This window comes from Trematomus bernacchii, unplaced genomic scaffold, assembly GCF_902827165.1.
Source record: "Trematomus bernacchii unplaced genomic scaffold, fTreBer1.1, whole genome shotgun sequence".
Classification (NCBI taxonomy): Eukaryota; Metazoa; Chordata; class Actinopteri; order Perciformes; family Nototheniidae; genus Trematomus; species Trematomus bernacchii.
The window spans coordinates 765,539-792,819 of NW_022987642.1; the positions used below are offsets into that span (position 1 = coordinate 765,539).

Genomic DNA, 27,281 nt, shown 5'->3' on the forward strand with positions numbered 1-27,281 from the left:
ATTGACTCACACAGTTTTGAGGCAACAGAGGGACTTGGCGTATGCCTTTCCTTTCCACTTGTCACTAGTTGTGCCTCAAACAGAATCTCTGCATATCCAGACCCACACATTTTGCGGCGTGTGAGCGTCCCAATATAGTTCATGGATGTGTGAAAGGGTCCAATCATAACCACATGACGGACCAATGTATCTGGCCAACGCCAGATGATGGGTAGGGCTTACAAATATACGTGGGACAATTTGCCAACTTTTGAACATAGCTAATCGTTTTCTACACAATTAGAATCTAGAAAAGCTGATTAAAAGTATATTTCAGGGGGGTGCATGATACCCCCTTCTACCCACTAGACTAGTTGTTCTCCTGAGGGTCTGCAACACGAGCTGAAGAGATGTCATTCTACCACATAGAATAAGTCAGTAAATACCAGAGTCTGAGCTGCAGGGTTGTTTCTGTGACATCCACATTTTCTCAAATCTTAACATTTGTTCCACATTTGATCGTCTCTCTCAGTTTTACTCGGTGTGTTTGATCCGGTCTCACGCTGACAGAAAACCAAGTGTTCATCATCAGAAGATCCAAGAATGATTTACAGCTATTTATCCCAAAAGAGAGGCGGTCCCCACAATGACTGAATACACACACACACACACTCACCACACACACTCATGCACACACACACACACACACACACACACTCCACACACACGCACCACACGCACACACTCACCACACACACACACACACACACACTCACATGCATGCACACACACACTCACATGCATGCACACACACACACACACACACACACACACACACACACACACACACACACACACACACACACACACACACACACACACACACACACACACACACACACACACACACACACACACACACACACACACACACACTCTGAGAGGAGGAGCAGATTAATTACTCCTCATATCTTCTCTGTGTGTGTGGAGCTGCTGATCTTCAGTTTAGACTTTTTTATTTATTAAATCTGATCCTTGTTATTATTTTTAAAAACTTTAAAAGTGCATCTGGAGAGAGGAGAGAGGAGAGAGGAGAGAGGAGAGAGGAGAGAGGAGACATTACATCTGGTATTTAAAGTTTAAAGAGTCCCGGAGCCCCTGCCTGTCCTCAGGTGAGTCTCCGCGGGACATGGAGCTTCCTGCGTTCTGCCGCGGCTGCTCGGAGCCTCGCCCCCCGCTCAGAGAGCCTGTTCCCCGGCTGCAGTCCGCGCCGAGGCCCGGTCCATCCTTCCTGATCCGGGACATCTTAGCGGACTGTCGGCCGCTCTGTGACCCGGTCCCGGTGCTCTGTGACCCGGTCCCGGTGCTCTGTGACTCGGTCCCGGTGCTCTGTGACCCGGTCCCGGTGCTCTCTGACCCGGGAGGATTTCGGGATAGAAGTCACGGCAGCTCCTCTCCTGACAGCGAATTTAGAGGTAAATCAAATCATAATAAATGCTTTAATCAGAGGCAATGTCAGTGTTTTTATTATAAATAATCCAGTGTTTTCATCTGGAACAAGTTCATTATTATTCTTATAGTTGTAAATGATGTTTTAAGGTAATATGAAGCTTGTATAATTATTAATGCATGAATTAAAAGATGAGTTCAGTTTGATGCTCGGACTGTTCATCAAAACCTCATATTATAAGATAACATATTATTCATATTAAAAACAAAAGAGCTTTTTTATTTATTTAATTCATCAAATTTTATTTAGTTTTGAATTAAATTAAAATTAATCATAAATAATAAAGCTTATTAAACAATAAATGATGACGTTTCAGAAGCTGTTTCACGTCTGATAAGGAGCTGGTCATTAGTCATTAAAGGTAGGGTAGGTACGTTTGAGAAACCGACTCGAGATACACTTGTTGTTATATTCCATGGAATGCTCTTAACATCCCGATAGCAATGAATATCTGAAGTGCTTTGACAACAAATCCATAAATAAATATCATCTGTGGAAGCTGTAGTACTGTAAAAAGCACGACCAATCATCTGAGCCGGCCCGGCTAAAATAACTGGATGGCCTACCTGCCTGTCAGCCTTCCATCTGTGCACAAACTTATCTCGTGCCCTCATTGGTCATGTGCTCGTTCGTGTGTGTTGGAGGAGGGGCTCTGTGAGGAAGTGGCAGATTTTCTCCGGTTGTGTATTTTCAAATTCTAGCGCACTCAAGCTGGTTTCTCAAACTTACCTACCCTACCTTTAATAAGAAAGTGTGTTTTGAGCTTCTTGCAGCGTTTTGGTTTCTGTGAGCAGATCGCTAACAGGTGGAGCCGTTAGATTTGAAAGCAGTAGACCAACACTTGTACCAGGTAGTGTTGCTGTACTGTAGAACAGACACAATCACAGAGGTAAAGAACAACAGGAGAGTTTCTCTGCTCGCCCCAAAAGACCTCAGGCAGAAAATACATTCTTTGTTTTGTCCTTTATAAATAAAGAGAGTGGGGAGCAGCGGCTGAAGAAAGGGCGTAAGGCGCGCACGGCGTTCAGCGAGCAGCAGCTGCTCCGCCTGGAGAGGAGCTTCCAGAGCCAGAGGTACCTGAGTGTTCAGGACCGCATGAGGCTGGCTGCTGAGCTGCAGCTGAGAGACACGCAGGTGAAGACCTGGTACCAGAACCGCAGGTAACACACACACACACACACACACACACACACACACACACACACACACACACACACACACACACACACACACACACACACACACACACACACACACACACACACACACACACACACACACACACACACACACACACACACACACGCCTTGTGTCGAAAAGTGCTGTATGAATAAAGTTGCCTTGTTGTTGTTGTTGTTGTTCTGAATGTGTAATAATGATAATAATCTCCTCGCAGGACGAAGTGGAAGCGTCAGTCCGTTGGGATGGAGCTGATGTTCCTGCCCCCCCACTTCCTGTTTCCTCCCGCCCCCTCCACCCTGGACATGTACCTGTACCGAGGCCACGCCCCCCTCTACCACCAAGCCCCGCCCCTTATGAACTAAACTTCTGATTATTAACCAAATAAAACCAGGAGGACTTTCTGATCCGCCGCTGGGAAACTGACGCTCCGATTCCCATCAAACGTGGTGAGGAGGAACATCTGGAGCAGATCTAAATCTGGAGCGGATCTAAATCTGGACCGGATCTAAATCTGGAGCGGATCCAGGAGCGATCTCTATCCGTCGTTAGCGACATTTGTGCCGTGGTGTGGGAATAATTGGAGAAAGAGTTCCCGACTGGTTTTAAACACAGCAAACAGGTCTTCTTTATAGAGGGCATTTCCACGTGAAGCACCTGAACGCACCATCTGTGTGTCTGCAGGTGTGGGGGTTACCTGTCGGGGTCAGAGGACCTGGGACCTGACAGGTATCAGGTGTGCAGGGGAACAGGACGTCTGAGGAGAATCCTTAAAAACACTGTTTTATTCATCTGAGAGAAATCAGAGGGGAGTTTTTTCTGTAGAAATATCTAACGGTTTTAACCCTTACTTTGTGTTGGGGTCTCCCCTGACCATAGGCGGATTTTGCGGGGGGATTTTGCCCCCCCCTAGTGGCTGAAATATGTTACAGCATTACTACGTCTAAAACTGTTCCAATACAAATATTTGGTGTATCATATTTTAATAAGGTAAGACACTGGTTAATAATATTGTAGCGTGTTCAAGTAACCAAGGGATATAGTAGTTATCAAATAAGTATAAGATGTGCACAGTTATGATACGTTTTACAGTTATGTAATGCACTGTTGTTGGGGGGAGAGACCGCCCCTTCCATATGAGTGTGTGTGTACGGCGGGCATGAGGCGTGCATGACGGGACGAGTTGTGTTCGTATGTGGAAAAGTCATACTCAGTGCGGTGAACGCTGGCTTTATTGCTACTGTATCCGTAGCACCCCACGCTATAGTTGGGACTGAGTACTGACATCAGTAAAAAAGGTTTGCCCCCCCAAGCGCAAATGTCAAACTCCGCCTATGCCCCTGACCCGCTTCAAGTTCAAATTATATAATAACTACGCTCTAGTTTTTTGTATCGGAACGAGGCTTCATGATATCCTGCACAACAGCTTTATAAACACTACAAAACTGATTTGGACCATTTTAGCCAAGTCTGAAGGTCTCTAAAAAAAAAGTGTATAATTTGGTGTTGGGGTCTGGGGAGACCCAGCAGCATGTTGTGGGTGACTCGGCGTCAAATTTGGCCCAATCAAGATTCATCTTTGACTTTAGACACCCCTCCCCCTCCCCCTTCATACACTGTAACAATACTTTTATTCGCAACATGCACCTGGTCTCCCCTCCCTCTGCCCCCCCCCCCCCCCACGGGAACTCCACCTTTCTCAAAGAATATGTACACTAACACTTGAACCTGAACACACACATGCACATGTGCAATATGTGGTGTGATGTGTTTTGGGGCCATGAAATAAAATGACATCAGGATTGTACGGTTATGAATGCATTATGAGTTAGTTATGTTGTAGTTAAAACAATATTAGATGATAGTCATTATTTTGTGTGTTTTTACCAAGCGGCAAACTCTGGGGAAGAGCCGGGACGCCAATACGGAAGTGCCACAAACTGCAGTTCATCTATTGGCCAATAGGCGATGACTGCAGAAAGGAGCCATTTCCATAGACCCCCATGTTAAAATGCCCAATTTCACAGCAGAAAAAACATGTTTCTACCTATGGATGCAATAAATATTATGATGGATATAGTTAGATTCCACCTTCATGATTATGAATCTATGAGTGAATTGTTTTCTAACGCGACCCTTTTATTTATATTAGGTCTTAAAGTGTTTGCATAAATGAGGGCGTGGTCACTTTGATGGACAGGTACGTGCCTCACTGTCAGCTAACAGCAACTTGTCCACTCTGCTAGGCTACAACGTTAGTTAGTTGTAGTTACTGTACTTGACCCTTTAGCCGTGTTCGTGGTGATTGTGCCTTTTAGGGAATGTTGTTACAAATACCAGACAATTAAAATGTCGTGCTGTGCGGTTGAATGTACTAACAGAACTTCCAAGAAGTCTAAAATGATAATATTATACATGCTAACCCCGTTAGCAGGTGTTTGTGTGCTTGTTAGCTTAGCTTGTTTTGTAGCTTATTAGCCAGCTAAGGACGTAACCCTTTATACATGTACACAACAGTATACAGTTTAGTTTATGATTCAGCCTTGGGTAAGACTTTTATAGTCTATGGCTATGACGCCCATAATGCTAAACGGGAGCAAATGTTAAAAGGGGACCCAATTATCCCAGTGGTGGCCGCCGGAGCTAACGGAGCCGCAGGGGGCTAGCTCCAGCCGGCGTCCAGCTCCAGCCGGCGTCCCGCTCCAGCCGGCGTCCCGCTCCAGCCGGCGTCCAGCTCCAGCCGGCGTCCCGGAGCCCCCTGCGGCTCCGTTAGCTCCGGGCGGTGGAGTCCGGCGTTATAACTGGAGATCAAGGAATGCAGCGAAACCCGGACTTGGTTCGCCTGCAGCCCGCTGTAGTATTAGCTAAATAAATTATGTTGAACAAGGCTTATTAAGCTGAACATCGCCACAATTGTTCTGCTATGTATCAGTACTTCTTTTATTTTATTAACGTGATGACAAGCATTAAGAATAACAAAAAATAGCTAATTCTCTTGCAGATTGTCTCGTTTGATTATGAATGTAACGTTTATATAACTACACTGTTTTATCAAAACCAAAGTGCCACGCAGTAACATGTTAGCTTAGCTTCTTAGCCTGAGCTAGCTCTGTTTACTTCCAGCCCGGTGGCAGCAGGTCCCGCCTCCGCCTCTTTGCCCTTATTTGGAGCAGGCTGGAGCAGAATCCTATGGGTGACGTCACGGACACTACGTCCATTTATATAGTCTATGGTTTTGGACTGAGATAAATCATGAACACCATGAACGGCAGCAGCTTTCGAACACAACACGAGGGTTAAATGTTCAATAAATATGCAAATAAATACCTTCATGTTTTCACTCTGTTTTGATGCCTTTGAAACAGCTGATGTTTGTGGACTTCCTGTTGGTGTCAAAGGGACAAAACAATGGCTGTTTCTCAATGTCGAGGAAGGATCCTTCAGAGCCACTATTTCAAGGATGCTACGTCATCGAGTCCCGCCGAAGGACTGTTCCAATGTACAGGATCCTTGGAATTCTACCGAGGACTGAGTCCTTTGTTGCGGGAAATTTTGAGGATGCACATGTGTATCCTCGGCGGTCTTAAAATACCCACAATGCTTTGCGCACGGACCAATTTCCAAAATCTTTGGCGGAAAATGGCTGAATCCAGGCAGTACACATTTAAATGTAAGTAGGTACAGTGTCTTAGTAAATGTGCACATGACTTGTGTTTAAAGTTTATAGTTTGCCCGTGTGAACGCAAACCGAACCTTCTGAAAAATGAAACAATGGAACAAACTGTCGTCTGGTGCGCACCAGAGAAGTGACTATTAGGTTTGAATGAGACCTTAGAGCAGGGGTCGGCAACCCTTGTACACTTGCCACCATTGGCACGCGGGACCGTAACCAGTGGCACACTAGGAATAAGTGTGCAACATTTTTAAATTGTATTTTTGGATCCTGAACGAGACCGCCGGCAGCCCAATGGCGATCTGCTCATCTGTCATCGAAAATAATATGCTACACAGGGGCGGACTGGCCATCTGTGTGTTCTGGAGAATCACAGAATGTCCGGTCGTCAGCGAACCGAGCCGGGGTCAGTGGGTTCGCTGACGACCGGCTCGGTTCGCTGACGGCCGGCACCATCCTTTATTTATTTAAAAGTGTTTAAACGGCATCATCTAAAGGCCCAGACACACCAAACTGACACCAACGAACACGTCCCCATGGAACACGACTGTTGTGTCGCCTCACGTCTCTGCGTCTTGGCCAGTCGCACTGGAACACACCGCAAAGACTTCAGCCGACGGCCAAGAAGCACGTACGAGTGGCAATACCTCTCCTTACCAGCAGGCGGCGGTAGTGTGTATTCGTCATTCAAAAGAGGCAACCAGAAGACAGACTGCGTGATATATACAAACAACAAATAGCTCCATGCTACAGCTCGAGCCAAGCAGCACAGAGATGAGCCAAGATGTGAACAGGATCGGTGCAGCGCCTTTTCAGTGGGGAAAGATATAGCACATATAGCCTATCCTGCTATTCGTGTTTATTCTTTTAATCACACAGCGTTAAGATTAAATACAAATGTGCCTACATAGCATAACTGTCAGTTGCAGCCGTAGCATTATTATTGGTTTAACTACTAACAGTATATTTTTAAAACATTTGAAAATGACCATCTTGAACAGCTACAACATTAAACTAGGCAGATTGTGGACAGTAACAAAGTACATTTACTTAAGTACTGTACTGCTCCACTCCCATTCAGGCAAAGAGTGTTTCGCTAAGCTGAACAGCCAATCAGAGTGCTTTCTTTGGCCGACGGCCTCCGCAGGCTCCGCCTCCGATTCAACATGTCGAATCGGAGGCGGAAGGCGTCGGCACGGCCGAAAAGACACGCCGGTGCGGGACACACCAATCTGAGTAGGGCGACAGGACGCTAATCGACGGCCAGACATCTATCGACATCTATCGACGGCGGAAATCGGCCCACCGCCCTCCAGTTGACAGTTCACGAGCGGTGGGGTCTGTAACCACTGCCAGTCTGAATGGTGGGGTCTGTAACCACTACCAGTCTGAATGGTGGGGTCTGTAACCACTGCCAGTCTGAATGGTGGGGTCTGTAACCACTACCAGTCTGAATGGTGGGGTCTGTAACCACTACCAGTCTGAATGGTGGGGTCTGTAACCACTGCTAGTCTGAATGGTGGGGTCTGTAACCACTGCTAGTCTGAATGGTGGGGTCTGTAACCACTGCTAGTCTGAATGGTGGGGTCTGTAACCACTGCTAGTCTGAATGGTGGGGTCTGTAACCACTGCTAGTCTGAATGGTGGGGTCTGTAACCACTACCAGTCTGAATGGTGGGGTCTGTAACCACTACCAGTCTGAATGGTGGGGTCTGTAACCACTACCAGTCTGAATGGTGGGGTAAAACACAATCCCACAGAAATAAGAGCGTAAGAAACAATTTATATCAAAGAGATTTTATTAGTTCAGTCATCAAGTTATTCTGCTTCTGAACTCGCCTCCTCCTCCTCCTCCTCCTCTTCTTCTTCACTCCTCCTCCTCTTCACCCCTCCTCCTCCTCCCCTCCAGTCTTCTTCTTGTTCCTCCTCTTCCTCTCTTTGCCTCCCTCCCTCCCGTCAGAGAACTCAGATCTCAGCAGACTCTCCTCCCTGTTGGCAGAGCTGAACACAACCACACATTCAGTACATTTAAAGGTTAATAAACTTTACATTTAAATACATGAGACCCTAACTCTGCATGAGAAACATTTAGATCTTATAATAATATGTCAAACATTAATTAATACTTTAACAGCAGCTGAGGCTCATGGGAAATGTAGTGTTTGGAGACAAAGCAACAGATAAGGTGTAAACAAAACACACTGTTCACACAGTAGTCAGAAGAGACATGATTACAGGTGTGTGTGTGTGTGTGTGAGTGTGTGTGTGTGTGTGAGGTCAGACTGTGTCCAGACAAGCCCACTGTGAGGAGCAGCTGTGAACAACACACACCTGTATATAAGAGTGTGTTGCTGTCTATCAGCTCAGCAGGGGGTGTGTGTTAATGAGCAATGACACACACACACACACACACACACACACACACACACACACACACACACACACACACACACACACACACCACACACACACACACACACACACACACACACACACACCACACACAAACAGCACACACCACACACCACACCACACACAACACACACACACACAACACACACCACACACACACACACACACACACAACACACACACCTCTTCGCTGCACTCCCCCCCTCTCTTCTGGTTGTTCTTCTGGTTGCCCTTCTTCTTGCTCTTCGCCCCCCCGGGGGAGCTGAGGCCCTGCGGAGCGTCTCTCAGGCCGAAGCTCTTGGCGGTGTGTCCCAGGTGGAGGTGCTTGATGTGGAAGATGTGTTTGAGCGGAGCGGGGAAGGTGGTGTAGGAGCGCAGGAAGGACTGCAGCGCTGTAGGGGACAGGAGGGACACGTTAGGACAGGAGGGACACGTTAGGAGAGGAGGGACACGTTAGGAGAGGAGGGACACGTTAGGAGAGGAGGGACACGTTAGGAGAGGAGGGACACGTTAGGAGAGGAGGGACACGTTGGGAGAGGAGGGACACGTGGGGAGAGGAGGGACACGTTAGGACAGGAGGGACACGTTAGGACAGGAGGGACACGTTAGGAGAGGAGGGACACGTTAGGACAGGAGGGACACGTTAGGACAGGAGGGACACGTTAGGACAGGAGGGACACGTTAGGACAGGAGGGACACGTTAGGACAGGAGGGACACGTTAGGACAGGAGGGACACGTTAGGACAGGAGGGACACGTTAGGAGAGGAGGGACACGTTAGGACAGGAGGGACACGTTAGGACAGGAGGGACACGTTAGGACAGGAGGGACACGTTAGGACAGGAGGGACACGTTAGGACAGGAGGGACACGTTGGGACAGGAGGGACACGTTGGGACAGGAGGGACACGTTGGGACAGGAGGGACACGTTGGGACAGGAGGGACACGTTGGGACAGGAGGGACACGTTGGGACAGGAGGGACACGTTGGGACAGGAGGGACACGTTGGGACAGGAGGGACACGTTAGGACAGGAGGGACACGTTAGGACAGGAGGGACACGTTAGGACAGGAGGGACACGTTAGGAGAGGAGGGACACGACACGTTAGGACAGGAGGGACACGTTAGGACAGGAGGGACACGTTAGGACAGGAGGGACACGTTAGGACAGGAGGGACACGTTAGGACAGGAGGGACACGTTAGGAGAGGAGGGACACGTTGGGACAGGAGGGACACGTTGGGACAGGAGGGACACGTTAGGACAGGAGGGACACGTTAGGACAGGAGGGACACGTTAGAACAGGAGGGACACGTTAGGAGAGGAGGGACACGTTAAGACAGGAGGGACACGTTAGGACAGGAGGGACACGTTAGGACAGGAGGGACACGTTAGGACAGGAGGGACACGTTAGGACAGGAGGGACACGTTGGGACAGGAGGGGACACGTTGGGACAGGAGGGACACGTTGGGACAGGAGGGACACGTTGGGACAGGAGGGACACGTTAGGACAGGAGGGACACGTTAGGACAGGAGGGACACGTTAGGACAGGAGGGACACGTTAGGACAGGAGGGACACGTTAGGAGAGGAGGGACACGTTAGGACAGGAGGGACACGGAGGGACACGTTAGAACAGGAGGGACACGTTAGGACAGGAGGGACACGTTAGGACAGGAGGGACACGTTAGGACAGGAGGGACACGTTAGGAGAGGAGGGACACGTTAGGACAGGAGGGACACGTTAGGACAGGAGGGACACGTTAGGACAGGAGGGACACGTTAGGAGAGGAGGGACACGTTGGGACAGGAGGGACACGTTGGGACAGGAGGGACACGTTGGGACAGGAGGGACACGTTAGGACAGGAGGGACACGTTAGGACAGGAGGGACACGTTAGGACAGGAGGGACACGTTAGGAGAGGAGGGACACGTTAAGACAGGAGGGACACGTTAGGACAGGAGGGACACGTTAGGAGAGGAGGGACACGTTAGGAGAGGAGGGACACGTTGGGACAGGAGGGACACGTTAGGAGAGGAGGGACACGTTAGGACAGGAGGGACACGTTAGGACAGGAGGGACACGTTAGGAGAGGAGGGACACGTTAGGACAGGAGGGACACGTTAGGACAGGAGGGACACGTTAGGACAGGAGGGACACGTTAAGACAGGAGGGACACGTTAGGACAGGAGGGACACGTTAGGAGAGGAGGGACACGTTAGGACAGGAGGGACACGTTGGGACACGTTGGGACACGTTGGGACAGGAGGGACACGTTGGGACAGGAGGGACACGTTGGGACACGTTGGGACAGGAGGGACACGTTGGGACAGGAGGGACACGTTAGGACAGGAGGGACACGTTGGGACACGTTGGGACAGGAGGGACACGTTGGGACAGGAGGGACACGTTAGGAGAGGAGGGACACGTTAGGAGAGGAGGGACACGTTAGGAGAGGAGGGACACGTTAGGAGAGGAGGGACACGTTAGGACAGGAGGGACACGTTAGGAGAGGAGGGACACGTTAGGACAGGAGGGACACGTTAGGAGAGGAGGGACACGTTAGGAGAGGAGGGACACGTTAGGACAGGAGGGACACGTTAGGACAGGAGGGACACGTTAGGACAGGAGGGACACGTTAGGACAGGAGGGACACGTTAGGACAGGAGGGACATGTTAGGACAGGAGGGACACGTTAGGACAGGAGGGACACATTAGGAGAGGAGGGACACGTTAGGAGAGGAGGGACACGTTAAGACAGGAGGGACACGTTAAGACAGGAGGGACACGTTAGGACAGGAGGGACACGTTAGGACAGGAGGGACACGTTGGGAGAGGAGGGACACGTTGGGACAGGAGGGACACGTTGGGACAGGAGGGACACGTTGGGACAGGAGGGACACGTTAGGACAGGAGGGACACGTTAGAACAGGAGGGACACGTTAGGAGAGGAGGGACACGTTAGGACAGGAGGGACACGTTAGAACAGGAGGGACACGTTAGGAGAGGAGGGACACGTTAGGAGAGGAGGGACACGTTGGGACAGGAGGGACACGTTAGGACAGGAGGGACACGTTGGGACAGGAGGGACACGTTAGGAGAGGAGGGACACGTTAGGAGAGGAGGGACACGTTAGGACAGGAGGGACACGTTGGGACACGTTGGGACAGGAGGGACACGTTGGGACAGGAGGGACACGTTAGGACAGGAGGGACACGTTGGGACACGTTGGGACAGGAGGGACACGTTGGGACAGGAGGGACACGTTGGGACAGGAGGGACACGTTAGGAGAGGAGGGACACGTTAGGAGAGGAGGGACACGTTAGGACAGGAGGGACACGTTGGGACACGTTGGGACACGTTAGGAGAGGAGGGACACGTTAGGACAGGAGGGACACGTTAGGAGAGGAGGGACACGTTAGGACAGGAGGGACACGTTAGGACAGGAGGGACACGTTAGGACAGGAGGGACACGTTAGGACAGGAGGGACACGTTAGAACAGGAGGGACACGTTAGAACAGGAGGGACACGTTAGGACAACTCTGAAACACATCTGAGGTCTAGCATCTCTGAGGAAAGGGACTCAAATGAGCTTAATACCTAAACCGCGGGCCAGCATAACGTACTTTCCACTTGCCCGCTCGGGCCAATCAAAATATTGCTTTAAAGGGCCCATGTCATGCTGTTCCGGTTATCACCCGTCCCCTTGTGAGTTATGAAGGTTTTTATGCATGTAAACGGTGTGCAGAGTCAAAACCCTCAAAGTACACCGTGTAGCGAGTAAAACTCTAACACAGGAAATACCTCCCCAAAACGCGTCGTTGGAGATACGTCACTGCCCATTTGAGTCTTCCATTTCGTTCCGGGTACGGCATGATGTCATGCCGTACCCGGAACGAAATGGACCAATCCCGAAGAGCTATGGCCACACCCAGCGGCGCTGGCCGCACCCTCTGCCAGCCTAACATTTACTGTTGGAAGCTCTGGTTCAGTTCACAATCGATCCAGTCATGCCGATGCCAAGGACCTGTTTCCTGAAATGTGAGGAGAAATCTGAGCTGTTTGTCCTACCGACGGAAGAACCACCACGAAGTCAGTGGTTGAAATGTCTGTTTAACACTGTTCCTTCAGAGGTTCGAAGAACGTTACTGTGTGCGCGGCATTTCACAGACGAAAGCTTGCAAAACATTGCCCAGTTTGAGGCCGGATATGCACAGCTTGTTTGGACCGTTTGGAGCAGGGGAAGATTCGGGTACACAACCTGTAAGTTTGCATTGTTATTTGTGTATTTATCAAACAAGGTATCTACCACGACTGTTTAAATGTGTAAACGTGTGTCGGACTGCTAAGCCATTGACACAGTGCTAACTGTGCTAACTAAGTTGCTAGCGTTTCCATATCAACTCTAATATCAGCAGATGGCCTTGCATACATGTATCTCATAGCAGGAGAATGTCTGCAATCACACACGAAATACTCAGACAGTATACTCCGGGTTATTTACCGTACGGTCAGTCGCGAAACGTAATTACATTATAGCTGGCATAGCGTGTATGCTACCGAGCTAAACAACAAGGCTACTAAGAGCTAGACATGAGTTTGCTCAGAAAAACATTGTTTTTTATGCCAGCTACAATGAATGTAGCAGACTACCCGTATAAGATTGCAATTGTAAACATGTGCTTGATAGCCTAATATGAACCACTATCTGTTGTTCATAGTATAGTATAGCATATTGAACAACTGAACAACTAGCAAACGTAGAGTAGCATTGTAATCCAGCTGGCAAATTGACGAACATCAAACAACTACGTTTATTTCACACTTCCAGCAGAGACAACGGGGAAATCCCCTCTCTGTGCCCGCTCACAGACCCCCAAAGGACGGTACATTACAGTTGGCTTTCCTCCGACGCTGATAGCATGTATAGCTAACGAGGCTAGCTATACATGCTAGCGGAAAACAATATATTCATGCCAGTTACAATGAATGACCGAACGTAGCAGACTACCCGTATAAGATTGCAATTATAAACACGTTATTGCTAGCCTAATATGAACCACTAGCTTTTGTTCATAGTAGTTTTATTACACTACATTATAGTTGCCGTTCCTCCGAGCTAGCGTTCATATCGTGTTAGCTACCAAAGTAAACAAAGCTAGGTTAGCATATTAGCTGGCAAGCTTACTGTGTTGATTAGATAGATGGATTAGATAGATCCACACTCCTACCACAACTACTACTAACGAATCTAAAACAACTAAGTTTCTCTAATATTTTGTGATTTGCATTTGATTTCGTCCAGCCAGATCCTGGCGGACAATACATGACGGGACTACCACACTGATGCATCGTCCTAAAAAGCCCCGGCTGCGATAGGCAAGATGCCGACAACGGGGAGGAATTGATGATATACCGTGTATATATGTATATTTATGTTCATTTTGTCCATTTCTAAAAATAAAGTTTGATGGAAATACTTAGTAGGCCTATCCTTTCTTCCCTGAATGATTTGCTCCTATAACATATCATTCATATATAGCAAACCATGATTTGATTTCTCATCAAACAGTAGTAGTTTATTACAGGTAAAAATACCTTACTCTTCTATAACAACAGTTGTAGGTACAGTTCGGTTAGTTAGCGTATAAAATATACGGCTGTACCGACGCCATTATAAGACTGATGTTCCGAGAGCGAGCCGGAAAAAGCACTGTTAGACATGGGCGGAGCCTCTCTGGTGGTTGACTAATCAGAACAGAGTGGCTGAGCTGACCAATCGGAGCACACTAGGCTCACAGGGAGGGGGGGGCAAGAGCTCCAACGAGTCGTTTAGTGGAGAGAGTGAATACTGCTGAATACACATGCTTGACAGAGATGCTGTATGAGAAACCAATGTGAGTTTGGAACAATGCACAGTATAAATCTATTTTAGTATACCTCAACAATGTAATTATGATCAGTGGAAATGGCCATGACACCTGTCCTTTAAAAAGAAAAAAATGGTCCTGTGGTATTTTGTCAGCATTAAACATTAGCATTAAACATTAGCGTTCGTAGTAAACGTTAGCATTAGTGGTAAACGGTTAGCATTAAACGTTAGCATTAGTGGTAAACGGTTAGCATCAAACGTTAGCATTAGTGGTAAACATTAGCGTTCGTAGTAAACGTTAGCATTAGTGGTAAACATTAGCGTTCGTAGTAAACGTTAGCATTAGTGGTAAACATTAGCGTTCGTAGTAAACGTTAGCATTAGTGGTAAACGGTTAGCATTAAACGTTAGCATTAGTGGTAAACGGTTAGCATCAAACGTTAGCATTAGCTCACCTTTCTTAGCGTTCTGCAGCGACTGAGCGTCGGAATGAACAAAGTTTTCAAACTCTGTCTGAAGAACCGTCGCTCTCTCTCTGGTCTCCTGCTCCAGAGCTTTGGAGGAGCTCTGAGAGAGAGACAGGTGAGAGACAGACAGACAGGTGAGAGACAGACAGACAGGTGAGAGACAGACAGACAGGTGAGAGAGAGACAGACAGGTGAGAGAGAGACAGACAGGTGAGAGAGAGACAGACAGGTGAGAGACAGACAGACAGGTGAGAGACAGACAGACAGGTGAGAGACAGACAGACAGGTGAGAGACAGACAGATAGGTGAGAGACAGACAGACAGGTGAGAGACAGACAGACAGACAGGTGAGAGACAGGTGAGAGACAGACAGACAGACAGGTGAGAGACAGACAGACAGACAGGTGAGAGACAGACAGACAGGTGAGAGACAGACAGACAGACAGGTGAGAGACAGACAGACAGGTGAGAGACAGACAGGTGAGAGACAGACAGACAGGTGAGAGACAGACAGGTGAGAGACAGACAGGTGAGAGACAGACAGGTGAGAGACAGACAGACAGACAGGTGAGAGACAGACAGACAGGTGAGAGACAGACAGGTGAGAGACAGACAGACAGGTGAGAGACAGACAGACAGGTGAGAGACAGACAGACAGGTGAGAGAGAGACAGACAGACAGGTGAGAGAGAGACAGACAGACAGGTGAGAGACAGACAGACAGGTGAGAGAGAGACAGACAGACAGGTGAGAGAGAGACAGACAGACAGGTGAGAGAGAGACAGACAGACAGGTGAGAGACAGACAGACAGAGACAGACAGACAGACAGACAGGTGAGAGACAGACAGACAGGTGAGAGACAGACAGACAGAGACAGACAGGTGAGAGACAGACAAGGGAGAGACAGACAAGGGAGAGACAGACAGGTGAGAGACAGACAGACAGGTGAGAGAGAGACAGACAGACAGGTGAGAGAGAGACAGACAGACAGGTGAGAGACAGACAGACAGGTGAGAGACAGACAGACAGACAGGTGAGAGACAGACAGGTGAGAGAGAGACAGACAGACAGGTGAGAGACAGACAGACAGGTGAGAGACAGACAGACAGACAGGTGAGAGAGAGACAGACAGACAGACAGGTGAGAGACAGACAGACAGGTGAGAGACAGACAGACAGGTGAGAGACAGACAGACAGGTGAGAGACAGACAGACAGAGACAGACAGGTGAGAGACAGACAAGGGAGAGACAGACAAGGGAGAGACAGACAGGTGAGAGACAGACAGACAGACAGGTGAGAGACAGACAGGGAGAGAAAGACAGGTGAGAGACAGACAGGTGAGAGAGAGACAAAAAGATTGGAGAGATTTAACTAAAAATGTCAAAAATATAGCAAGGAGTATATATATATATATATATATATATATACTCCTTATATATATATATATATATATCATATATATATATATAAAGGGAGTTTGAGAGGAAAACAGAAACATTTGAAAGAAACTAAAATAAAAGGAAACTGAGACTAAAGAATAAAATCTTACATTTCACAAAATGTTTTGAATGGAAACGACAAACATTTCTTTAAATCTAAAAACAGTTCTCACCTGGCTGTGGTATCTCCCACGGCCCTTGAAGGTGTCGTCCATCATCAGACTGGACAGGATGTCCTCCAGCTTCATCTCCGATAGGCTGAGACACAACAGGAAGTTAACACAGTTATCATTTAGCACAAAGCTAACCTGATGTTCAAATGATATACGGAAGAATCTGATCCGTGTCATCGGCTTCTAGTCTCTGGTGATTGGCTGAGAGACAGTCAGTGTAACAGACCTGATGTTGTGATTGGCTGAGAGACAGTCAGTGTAACAGACCTGATGTTGTGATTGGGTGAGAGACAGTCAGTGTAACAGACCTGATGTTGTGATTGGCTGAGAGACAGTCAGTGTTACAGACCTGATGTTGTGATTGGCTGAGAGACAGTCAGTGTAACAGATCTGATGTTGTGATTGGCTGAGAGACAGTCAGTGTAACAGACCTGATGTTGTGATTGGCTGAGAGACAGTCAGTGTAACAGACCTGATGTTGTGATTGGCTGAGAGACAGTCAGTGTTACAGACCTGATGTTGTGATTGGCTGAGAGACAGTCAGTGTAACAGACCTGATGTTGTGATTGGTCGAGAGACAGTCAGTGTAACAGACCTGATGTTGTGATTGGCTGAGAGACAGTCAGTGTTACAGACCTGATGTTGTGATTGGCTGAGAGACAGTCAGTGTAACAGACCTGATGTTGTGATTGGCTGAGAGACAGTCAGTGTTACAGACCTGATGTTGTGATTGGCCAGCTCGGTGGTGAAGGCGGTCTCAGCAGGAGTGAGGAACAGGAGGCTGCTTCCTCTTCCTCCGATACGAGCCGTACGTCCGACACGATGAACGTACTCTGCTGCTGCTGTGGGGGGAGTGAACTGGGAACACACACACACTGGAGTTTAGAGGAGTGAACTGGGAACACACACACACTGGAGTTTAGAGGAGTGAACTGGGAACACACACACACACACACACTGGAGTTTAGAGGAGTGAACTGGGAACACACACACACACACACACACACACACACACACCTGAATGATCCAGGTGACCGCAGGCAGGTGCAGACCTCTGGCTGCTACGTCCTGAAACAAACAAAAACAAAATGAACTCCCAGTAACATGCTGTGATGTATTCTGAATATAATACACTGTGTTAGTGTGGGTATAGTGGGGGGGGGGGGACTGACTGACCGTGCACAGCAGGACTCCAGACTGGGACACAGAGAACTCCTTGAACACCTCCGTGCGGTCCTGGTGGAGAAAACAAACCCACCCTGTCAGACGGCAGATCATCACGTCTACGATACGCAATGTTGGGTTTCATCACCTGAGCATTAAAGGGGACCTATTCTGCTAAATCCACTTCCTCATGTCTCTTCTTCATCAACACGTGTCCCCTCTTCTTCATGTCTCTTCTACATCAACATGTGTCCCCTCTTCTTCATGTCTCTTCTACATCAACATGTGTCCCCTCTTCTTCATGTCTCTTCTTCATCAACATGTGTCCCCTCTTCTTCATGTCTCTTCTTCATCAACATGTGTCCCCTCTTCTTCATGTCTCTTCTTCATCAACACGTGTCCCCTCTTCTTCATGTCTCTCCTACATCAACATGTGTCCCCTCTTCTTCATGTCTCTTCCACATCAACATGTGTCCCCTCTTCTTCATGTCTCTTCTTCATCAACATGTGTCCCCTCTTCTTCATGTCTCTTCTTCATCAACATGTGTCCCCTCTTCTTCATGTCTCTTCTTCATCAACATGTGTCCCCTCTTCTTCATGTCTCTTCTACATCAACATGTGTCCCCTCTTCTTCATGTCTCTTCTTCATCAACATGTGTCCCCTCTTCTTCATGTCTCTTCTACATCAACATGTGTCCCCTCTTCTTCATGTCTCTTCTTCATCAACATGTGTCCCCTCTTCTTCATGTCTCTTCTTCATCAACATGTGTCCCCTCTTCTTCATGTCTCTTCTACATCAACATGTGTCCCCTCTTCTTCATGTCTCTTCTTCATCAACATGTGTCCCCTCTTCTTCATGTCTCTTCTTCATCAACATGTGTCCCCTCTTCTTCATGTCTCTTCTACATCAACATGTGTCCCCTCTTCTTCATGTCTCTTCTTCATCAACATGTGTCCCCTCTTCTTCATGTCTCTTCTACATCAACATGTGTCCCCTCTTCTTCATGTCTCTTCTACATCAACATGTGTCCCCTCTTCTTCATGTCTCTTCTACATCAACATGTGTCCCCTCTTCTTCATGTCTCTTCTTCATCAACATGTGTCCCGGCCCTCCCCATTGGGTTCAACGCGTCAGAGTGACCAAGTCATTTCATTGGACGAGAGGCATACTATGAGAGCTGGTCACAGGGATGCGTTCAAATTTAGTCAGTCATTTGAGGAACTGTCGAAATGGCGAACGCAGATAAAGTTGAGCTGGAAAATCCTCCAGCATCATTGAAGTCTCCGGTTTGGGAACATTTTGGTTTTGCAGTTACGTACAAGGATGACGGACAAAGACAGGTGGACCGAACCAAAGCTGTTTGTCGGCATTGTTCAACTAACATTGGTTACGCGGCTGGCAATACATCAAACTGGCACACTCATTTGAAAAGGCATCACCCGAACGTGAATATCACCGGTACCAAAATAAAAATGACTGAAGTGCAAACCCAACTCCCTCTAGCATTTAAGCCTCCACCACTCGCAACAAGTTCAGTGCCATGTTAGCAAAGCGCTACCTGTCTGTATCTGCTACCTCTGTCCCTAGAGAGAGGGTGTTCTCCACAGCAGGAGACATTGTTAGTGCCAGCAGATCTGCCCTTTCAGCAAGCAATGTGGACAAGTTCATCTTTCTTTAAAACATGAAAATACAATGAAAGCCTAATGTCAAGCTGGCTGCTTAGGTGCTAGTGCAGTACAGTTCAAATACAGATGATTTCAGTTCATCCAAATGCTGCACCTTAATGTCTATTTTATTATATTTTGTATTTATTTGAGTGAATATTCAGTTTAATAATAATTAAAAACCCCCAACAAATATTTTATGTTTTGTGATCATTTTTTCTGCTGTACCGAAAACGTACCGAACCAAAATGTTTGTGAACCCTTACACCCCTACTCAACATGAATCTTACCTCCTGCTTCATGTTGCCGTGGAGCCTCAGGAAGCTGAGCGGGGGCTTCTGATTGGTGGAGAGCACGGCGGTGAAGATGGCGTGCAGGAACTCGACGGCCTCGCAGCTCGACGTGAACACGATCAGTTTGTTGTTCTTGGAAAACTGAAAAACAACAACAGGGATTATATTTTAGGGGTCCATTTAAAAAACACTGACCTGCACACGTGATGAAAACAGATGACCAATGAGCAATGCTAATCGCGTTAGCATGTGTATGGGAAATCCAATGTTAAGATAGCATCAATGCTAATCGGTATTCAACTGTTTGTGAATCTTGTGTATGTGTTCTGATCGAGTGTTTGTTAATGTGAGAACAGTCCAGCTGGAGCGCACGCAGTCCAGCTGGAGCGCACGCAGTCCAGCTGGAGCGCACGCAGTCCAGCTGGAGCGCACGCAGTCCAGCTGGAGCGCACGCAGTCCAGCTGGAGCGCACACAGTCCAGCTGGAGCGCACACAGTCCAGCTGGAGCGCACGCAGTCCAGCTGGAGCGCACGCAGTCCAGCTGGAGCGCACTGGAGCGCACGCAGTCCCTGATGTCTCCTGGGGGTTTACTGAACACAATGTTTGGCTCTCTGATTATCTAGAAGTCCTTCAATCACTCCGGTAACGGCAGGATATATACGATGATCCAGGTACGCTCCATGATGTCATATTTATGGATGTTATATATATTTAAGATAAGATAGGACTTTATTTAACCAGACGTAAATTGTTGTGCCAGAGTTACAAAGATCCAATAAACCCAGCAGCATGATAATCAAACTGTACACTAACAGAGCCGTAAAAAGAGCAATTAAATATCTACAGGAAACACAGACGGTCACATGATGAATGTAAATATGAACAGTATTTATTTACCTTGCACTTGTGCAGGATGAAGGCAGCGAGGCAGACGAGGCGCACCTTGCTGGGCACGACCACCACGAACTGCTGCAGGGCCTCGGGCAGCGTGAAGCTCTCTGATTGGTCGGCTGAGCCGGGGTCCTTGGCAGGGCCCGTGAGGTCAGAGGAGGCGGGGCCAGAGACGTTGATGGTGACCGGGTCGTTGAGACACACGTCTGCTAACCGAGTGACACCTGAACGCAGCACGATGTCACAGACACTTTGTTAAGGACGTTATCTCTAAATAACAAAAACAATCCCAAACTCTGGATCAATAAAGTTTCATGTAGTCCCTCAGAGGCCTGTACGACGAAGCCGGTTCAACCTAACCTGGATATGTTGGAGTTAGCCGGTTGACTTAATCCAAAAAAAAAAACGCTCTCGCTAAGCTGTCCTACGACGCTGGTTATCAAGTGGATCTCTCAAGCCAGCCGTGTCCTATCTAGTTAGGTGCGCGTTCACATGAAAGGGGTGGTATCTGGAGCATTCGACCAATCACAAACATGGAGAAGCGTACTGACAGCGCAGCGTCATACTTCCTGAATGAAAAGTGAACTTTAATATTAGTCAAATATGAAGAAGTTAAACTTTAAACATCCATGTCTTAAACACTTTATCCAGGATCAAAGCCACATAGCTGCACCTGCAAGGTGAATACAGCTGGTAACAGAGAAAGTGTTTGAATGCGTACATTAACAGGTTTATGATATCACTGCCCCGTCTAAGACACGATCTGACTTTAATTACATTTGACTCCAGTGTTTCGTCAACTTAATGTGTTGCTTAAAATAATACTTCTGCATCCAGTATGTGACACTGTGAGTGTTGCACGGCCAGATACGGCTCAGCTGACTCAGATAAGGAAATATATGATACATTATGATGTGATATGATATGAATGATAATGGGACACATCAACGTCTGCACTCACAGTGCCGCAGACTGTACGTAATGTTACTCTGATCCGGTTACTTATGTTGTGGCAGATATTTAAGTAAGCTTTCTTAACGCTAATGTTATAATAGTCAGATTGCTCTGAAGATGGGAGGAGGGGATATTCTATTAATGTTCACGTTCACACAGTCAGGTGATTTTTGCCGGCCGTCTTTCCTGCAACGGCAGTTTTTCTGTATTTCCTCTATCCTGTAATATGACTTGATATCTTTAAACTCCGCACACTGAGCTCTGATTGGTCAGCAGGCGGTGCTTTCACTGAGTTGATCTCTTAGCCTGCAACCTAACCTGCTCCGGACCAGGTTAGCCGCTCAGCATCAGTTACCATGGAGATCTAGCCCGCTAAAAAGAGAACCAGCGTCGTAGGACCGGAAAGCCAGAGTTTACCCTGAAGTTAGCTAAGAGAACATCCGGCTTCGTAGTGCAGGCCTCTGGAGTTTGTTGTGATGTTGTTGTTGATGTTTACCTTGTGACAGCGTGGCCGACAGCAGCACGTTCTGTCTGCTCGGTCCCGTGGTGTTCAGACTGTTTAATATGACGGTCAGATCCTTCTCAAAACCCAGGTCCAATATCCTGCACAGCAGTTACACACAATCACAACACAGCCATCCACCAAGTGCCTGCTCTCTCTCTCCTGATCAAATGAAGCATGCTTACCGGTCGGCCTCGTCGAGGATGAGCCAGCGCACGGAGCTAAAGGCGATAACCAGAGTGTTCTTGATGTGGTCCACCAGGCGCCCGGGGGTCGAGACCAGGATGTTGATCCCCTTACGGAGCCTGAGGAGGGAGCAGCCAGGTTACATCTGTCTCTCCAGAGGATACACCCCTCACATGATAGAGACTGGAACCTGCTCCAGAGGATACACCCCTCACATGATAGAGACCTAACCTTCTCTCCAGAGGATACACCCCTCACATGATAGAGACCTAACCTTCTCTCCAGAGGATACACCCCTCTCACATGATAGAGACCTAATCTTCTCTCCAGAGGATACACCCCTCACATGATAGAGACCTAACGTTCTCTCCAGAGGATACACCCCTCACATGATAGAGACCTAACCTTCTCTCCAGAGGATACACCCCTCACATGATAGAGACCTAATCTTCTCTCCAGAGGATACACCCCTCTCACATGATAGAGACCTAACGTTCTCTCCAGAGGATACACCCCTCACATGATAGAGACCTAACCTTCTCTCCAGAGGATACACCCCTCACATGATAGAGACCTAACCTTCTCTCCAGAGGATACACCCCTCACATGATAGAGACCTAACCTTCTCTCCAGAGGATACACCCCTCACATGATAGAGACTGAAACCTGCTCCAGAGGATACACCCCTCACATGATAGAGACCTAACCTTCTCTCCAGAGGATACACCCCTCACATGATAGAGACCTAATCTTCTCTCCAGAGGATACACCCCTCACATGATAGAGACCTAACTTTCTCTCCAGAGGATACACCCCTCACATGATAGAGACCTAACCTTCTCTACAGAGGATACACCCCTCACATGATAGAGACCTAATCTTCTCTCCAGAGGATACACCCCTCACATGATAGAGACCTAATCTTCTCTCCAGAGGATACACCCCTCACATGATAGAGACCTAACGTTCTCTCCAGAGGATACACCCCTCACATGATAGAGACCTAACCTTCTCTCCAGAGGATACACCCCTCACATGATAGAGACCTAACCTTCTCTCCAGAGGATACACCCCTCACATGATAGAGACCTAATCTTCTCTCCAGAGGATACACCCCTCTCACATGATAGAGACCTAACGTTCTCTCCAGAGGATACACCCCTCACATGATAGAGACCTAACCTTCTCTCCAGAGGATACACCCCTCACATGATAGAGACCTAATCTTCTCTACAGAGGATACACCCCTCACATGATAGAGACCTAACCTTCTCTCCAGAGGATACACCCCTCACATGATAGAGACCTAATCTTCTCTCCAGAGGATACACCCCTCACATGATAGAGACCTAACGTTCTCTCCAGAGGATACACCCCTCACATGATAGAGACCTAATCTTCTCTCCAGAGGATACACCCCTCACATGATAGAGACCTAACCTTCTCTCCAGAGGATACACCCCTCACATGATAGAGACCTAATCTTCTCTCCAGAGGATACACCCCTCACATGATAGAGACCTAATCTTCTCTCCAGAGGTGCGTACCTGGCCTTCTCAGACTTCCTCTTCTCCCCTCCCATCAGGACTCCAGGGACGATCCAGGTGAAGGGCTGCAGGGGAACATGATCCTCAGAGTGACCCCACAGGTAATAACTGGTTCATGGTTACATTTAGAAACTCATCATACATTACCTTCAGAAGCTTCTGGAAGGTCTGGAAGGTCTGCTGGGCCAGCTGCAGACAGACAGACAGACAGACAGGCAGAGAGAGAGACAGAGAGACAGACAGGCAGAGAGAGAGAGAGACAGACAGACAGACAGGCAGAGAGAGAGAGACAGACAGGCAGAGAGAGAGAGAGAGAGAGAGAGAGAGAGACAGACAGAGAGAGAGAGAGACAGACAGACAGGCAGAGAGAGAGACAGACAGACAGACAGACAGACAGGCAGAGAGAGAGAGACAGACAGACAGAGAGACAGAGAGAGAGAGAGAGAGAGAGAGAGAGAGAGAGAGAGAGAGAGAGAGAGAGAGACAACCGGAGAGAGAGAGACAGAACAGAGAGAGAAGACAAGAGAGACAGAAGACAAGAGAGACAGACAGAACAGACAGAGAGAGAAGAGAGACTACAGACAGGAGAGAGACAGAGAGACAGACAGAGATAGAGACAGAGAGAGAGTACGACGAGAGAGAGAGAGAGAGACAGAGAGAGAGACATAGTGAGAGAGAGAGAGACGAGAGCATACAGAGAGAGAGACAGATGAGATAAGCAGAGACCGAGAGAGACGCAGACGACAGACAACAGACAGGCAGAAGAGAGAGACAGTAGAGAGAGAGAGAGAGACAGAGAGAGAGACAGATAAGAGAGAGACAGACAGATAGAGAGAGAGAGAAGACGAGAGAGAGGAACACAGAGATAGAGAGAGAGACAGACAGACGAGAGAAGAGAAGAGAGAGAGAACAGAGAGAGAGAACAGAGAGACTACAGAGAGAGAGAGAGAGAAGACAGAGAGAGAGTAACAGAGAAGACAGAAGACAGAGAGAGAGACAAGAGAGACAGACATAGAGAGACAGACAGACAGACAGGCAGAGAGAGAGACAGAGAGAGAGAGACAGAGAGAGAGACAAGAGAGAGAGAGAGAGACAGAGAGAGAGAGAGAGAGACAGAGAGAGAGACAGACAGACAGACAGGCAGAGAGAGAGACGTATCAGTCTGTGATTCTAACTTGGGGTTTTCTGTTGTGTTTCTAAATGTTGCTGCATGGTGTCTGAGGCTCCAGTCTGTCAGGATGGTTTTATTGTCTCGTGTTTTTACATTAGTTTTTTTTTGTCCTATTGGTTTTGTCTAAATGTATTCATGCTGCTTTTTATATTTGTATATATTTATTGATGTCCAGCACTTTGGTCTGCTGTTTTTAAATGTGCTGTATAAATAAAGTTGGATTGGAGGACTCATACTGGTTCCAGTGTCACAGGTACCCCATTCACACCAACGGTGTTTCAGGGCCGGTTCGAACCTGGTGCTTGAAAAGCACCGGGTTTTCCTGTTCACACCGCAGCGGAGCCGCCTCTAAGCTCCGGAATCCGGTTCGTTTCGAGCACCAAAAAGTTGTCCGTCTAGAAGCAAGAACCGCATACGTCACGCTTACGTCGGAGGGGGGCGAGATTAACCTGAGCTAACAGTTAAGGCGAGTACGGCAAATAAAAGTTGTAACAAGCAGTAGCGCTGAGCAAAGTGACTAGAACGCAACCACACACTTGTTAAAAAAAACACACTTTATAAAGTCAGGCAACACTAACCAGGCTTCGTGTGATTCTGTTTATTTGTACCTTACTTTGACCATCCGTTCGCTGTTATTGATCATTGTGGAGAGCAGGCAGACGTTTGTTATTATAGCAGCTATCGGATGGAATCAATACATGGGCTGCACAGGTTGTCATGTCCGACTATCACAAGTAGAATCATAATGAAAAATACGTCGGTAAAAAGTGCCTGTAGAAAACGGCTTAGCAAGTAGTCAGTTTAGCTTCGGTTGCTATGCTAACATCACCCATGTTATACCAGAGAAACTTTCATAACAGCGTTCTGATGCCAAACAGCGTCAATTCAGACTGACCCCAAACAGCGTCAATTCAGACTGACACACATTCACTTAAGGGGAACTGGGGATATGTATCAGCTGCTTGTGTGACAGTCAGACAGTGAATACTTTAGAGCCGTGTGAGCTAACCCGGAGCTAACGGGAGAATACACTCCCGTGGAAGAGCAGCCAGCTCTGCAGCGGTCGCTAAATGAAACACATTAATAAACAATGAACCACGGCACTCTGGAGAAAAGTATAAGGTTGGAGAAGTCGTTATTTAATTTAATCTGGCTTCGTATGATTAAAAGCAACACGATCATCGACCCGACGCAGTCCCCCCCCGTTGTTGTTGTGAGGTGAGCGCCGTTGGGGAGAAAATCAGCGACGTAAACTGTGACGTCATGACGCAGCAGCGGCAGCACCAGTCGGGCTCTGAGCGGTGTGAACAGAGCGGGAGCTGAACCAAAGAACCGGTTCTGAACCTGAAAAGCTCTAGCACGGAGCTAGAACGGGAAAAGCCTTGGTGTGAAAGGGGTAAGTGAGCACCACAGACCTCTCTGGTGGGGACGATGATGACGGCCAGGGGTCCATCGGAGCGGCTGACCTTCTGCTGGAGAGCCTGCAGAGACTGGACCACAGGCACCGCGTAGGCCAGGGTCTTACCTACACACACACACACACACACACACACTTTGTCTTGGTGTCGTGGTGCATACATAAAAGTAAAACTAAAAACACGGATGGAAAACTATTTAAAGAAAACTATAATAACATTAAAAATATAGGATATAGCCGTGTTTACATAGAAATATGTGCAGTAATAAAAAAACAGATATTGTGTACATTGTGTATATTAATGTAACGCTTAGAGTCTATGATGATGATGATGATGGTGGTCTCACCTGAACCCGTCTGAGATCGGATCACAGCGTCACGACCCGACAGGAGAACCGGCATCGTCTGCTTCTGAACGCTGAACACACACACGTCATATTTACACACAAAGTTAAATACGTTAAAGTTTCACTGTCCTTTTAAATGATGGAGACATTGTGTGTGTGTGTGTGTGTGTGTGTGTGTGTGTGTGTGTGTGTGTGTGTGTGTGTGTGTGTGTGCGCGTACCTGGTAACCGTGGAAACATTGAGGACTTTGTTGAGTGTGGCCACCTGATGGACAGGAAGCAGCCAATCAGAGTGCAGAACAATAACAGTTAATATATTACAGATCGCGTTGTGTGTGTGTGTGTGTGTGTGTGTGTGTGTGTGTGTGTGTGTGTGTGTGTGTGTGTGTGTGTGTGTGTGTGTGTGTGTGTGTGTGTGTGTGTGTGTGTGTGTGTTAC

At 47.8% G+C, this 27,281-nt stretch overlaps 1 protein-coding gene across 1 annotated transcript in view; it reads right to left on the bottom strand.

Moving 5' to 3' along the window:
- Positions 1-8,123: 8,123 nt before the first annotated feature.
- The window catches only part of ddx31 (DEAD (Asp-Glu-Ala-Asp) box polypeptide 31), a 19,614-nt gene continuing 456 nt past the window's right edge, over positions 8,124-27,281 (bottom strand). Inside the window, exons 3-18 of the mRNA XM_034133739.1 lie at positions 27,065-27,108; positions 26,845-26,915; positions 26,496-26,605; positions 24,057-24,098; positions 23,910-23,974; positions 22,362-22,481; positions 22,171-22,277; positions 20,727-20,944; positions 19,827-19,970; positions 17,884-17,943; positions 17,725-17,775; positions 17,426-17,565; positions 16,708-16,792; positions 15,083-15,194; positions 8,938-9,146; positions 8,124-8,343 (exon numbers count right to left, since the gene is read on the bottom strand). Of these exons, the coding sequence (XP_033989630.1) occupies positions 8,308-8,343; positions 8,938-9,146; positions 15,083-15,194; positions 16,708-16,792; positions 17,426-17,565; positions 17,725-17,775; positions 17,884-17,943; positions 19,827-19,970; positions 20,727-20,944; positions 22,171-22,277; positions 22,362-22,481; positions 23,910-23,974; positions 24,057-24,098; positions 26,496-26,605; positions 26,845-26,915; positions 27,065-27,108 (1,614 nt within the window). The 3' untranslated portion in view covers positions 8,124-8,307. The remainder of the gene's footprint in view (positions 8,344-8,937; positions 9,147-15,082; positions 15,195-16,707; positions 16,793-17,425; positions 17,566-17,724; positions 17,776-17,883; positions 17,944-19,826; positions 19,971-20,726; positions 20,945-22,170; positions 22,278-22,361; positions 22,482-23,909; positions 23,975-24,056; positions 24,099-26,495; positions 26,606-26,844; positions 26,916-27,064; positions 27,109-27,281) is intronic.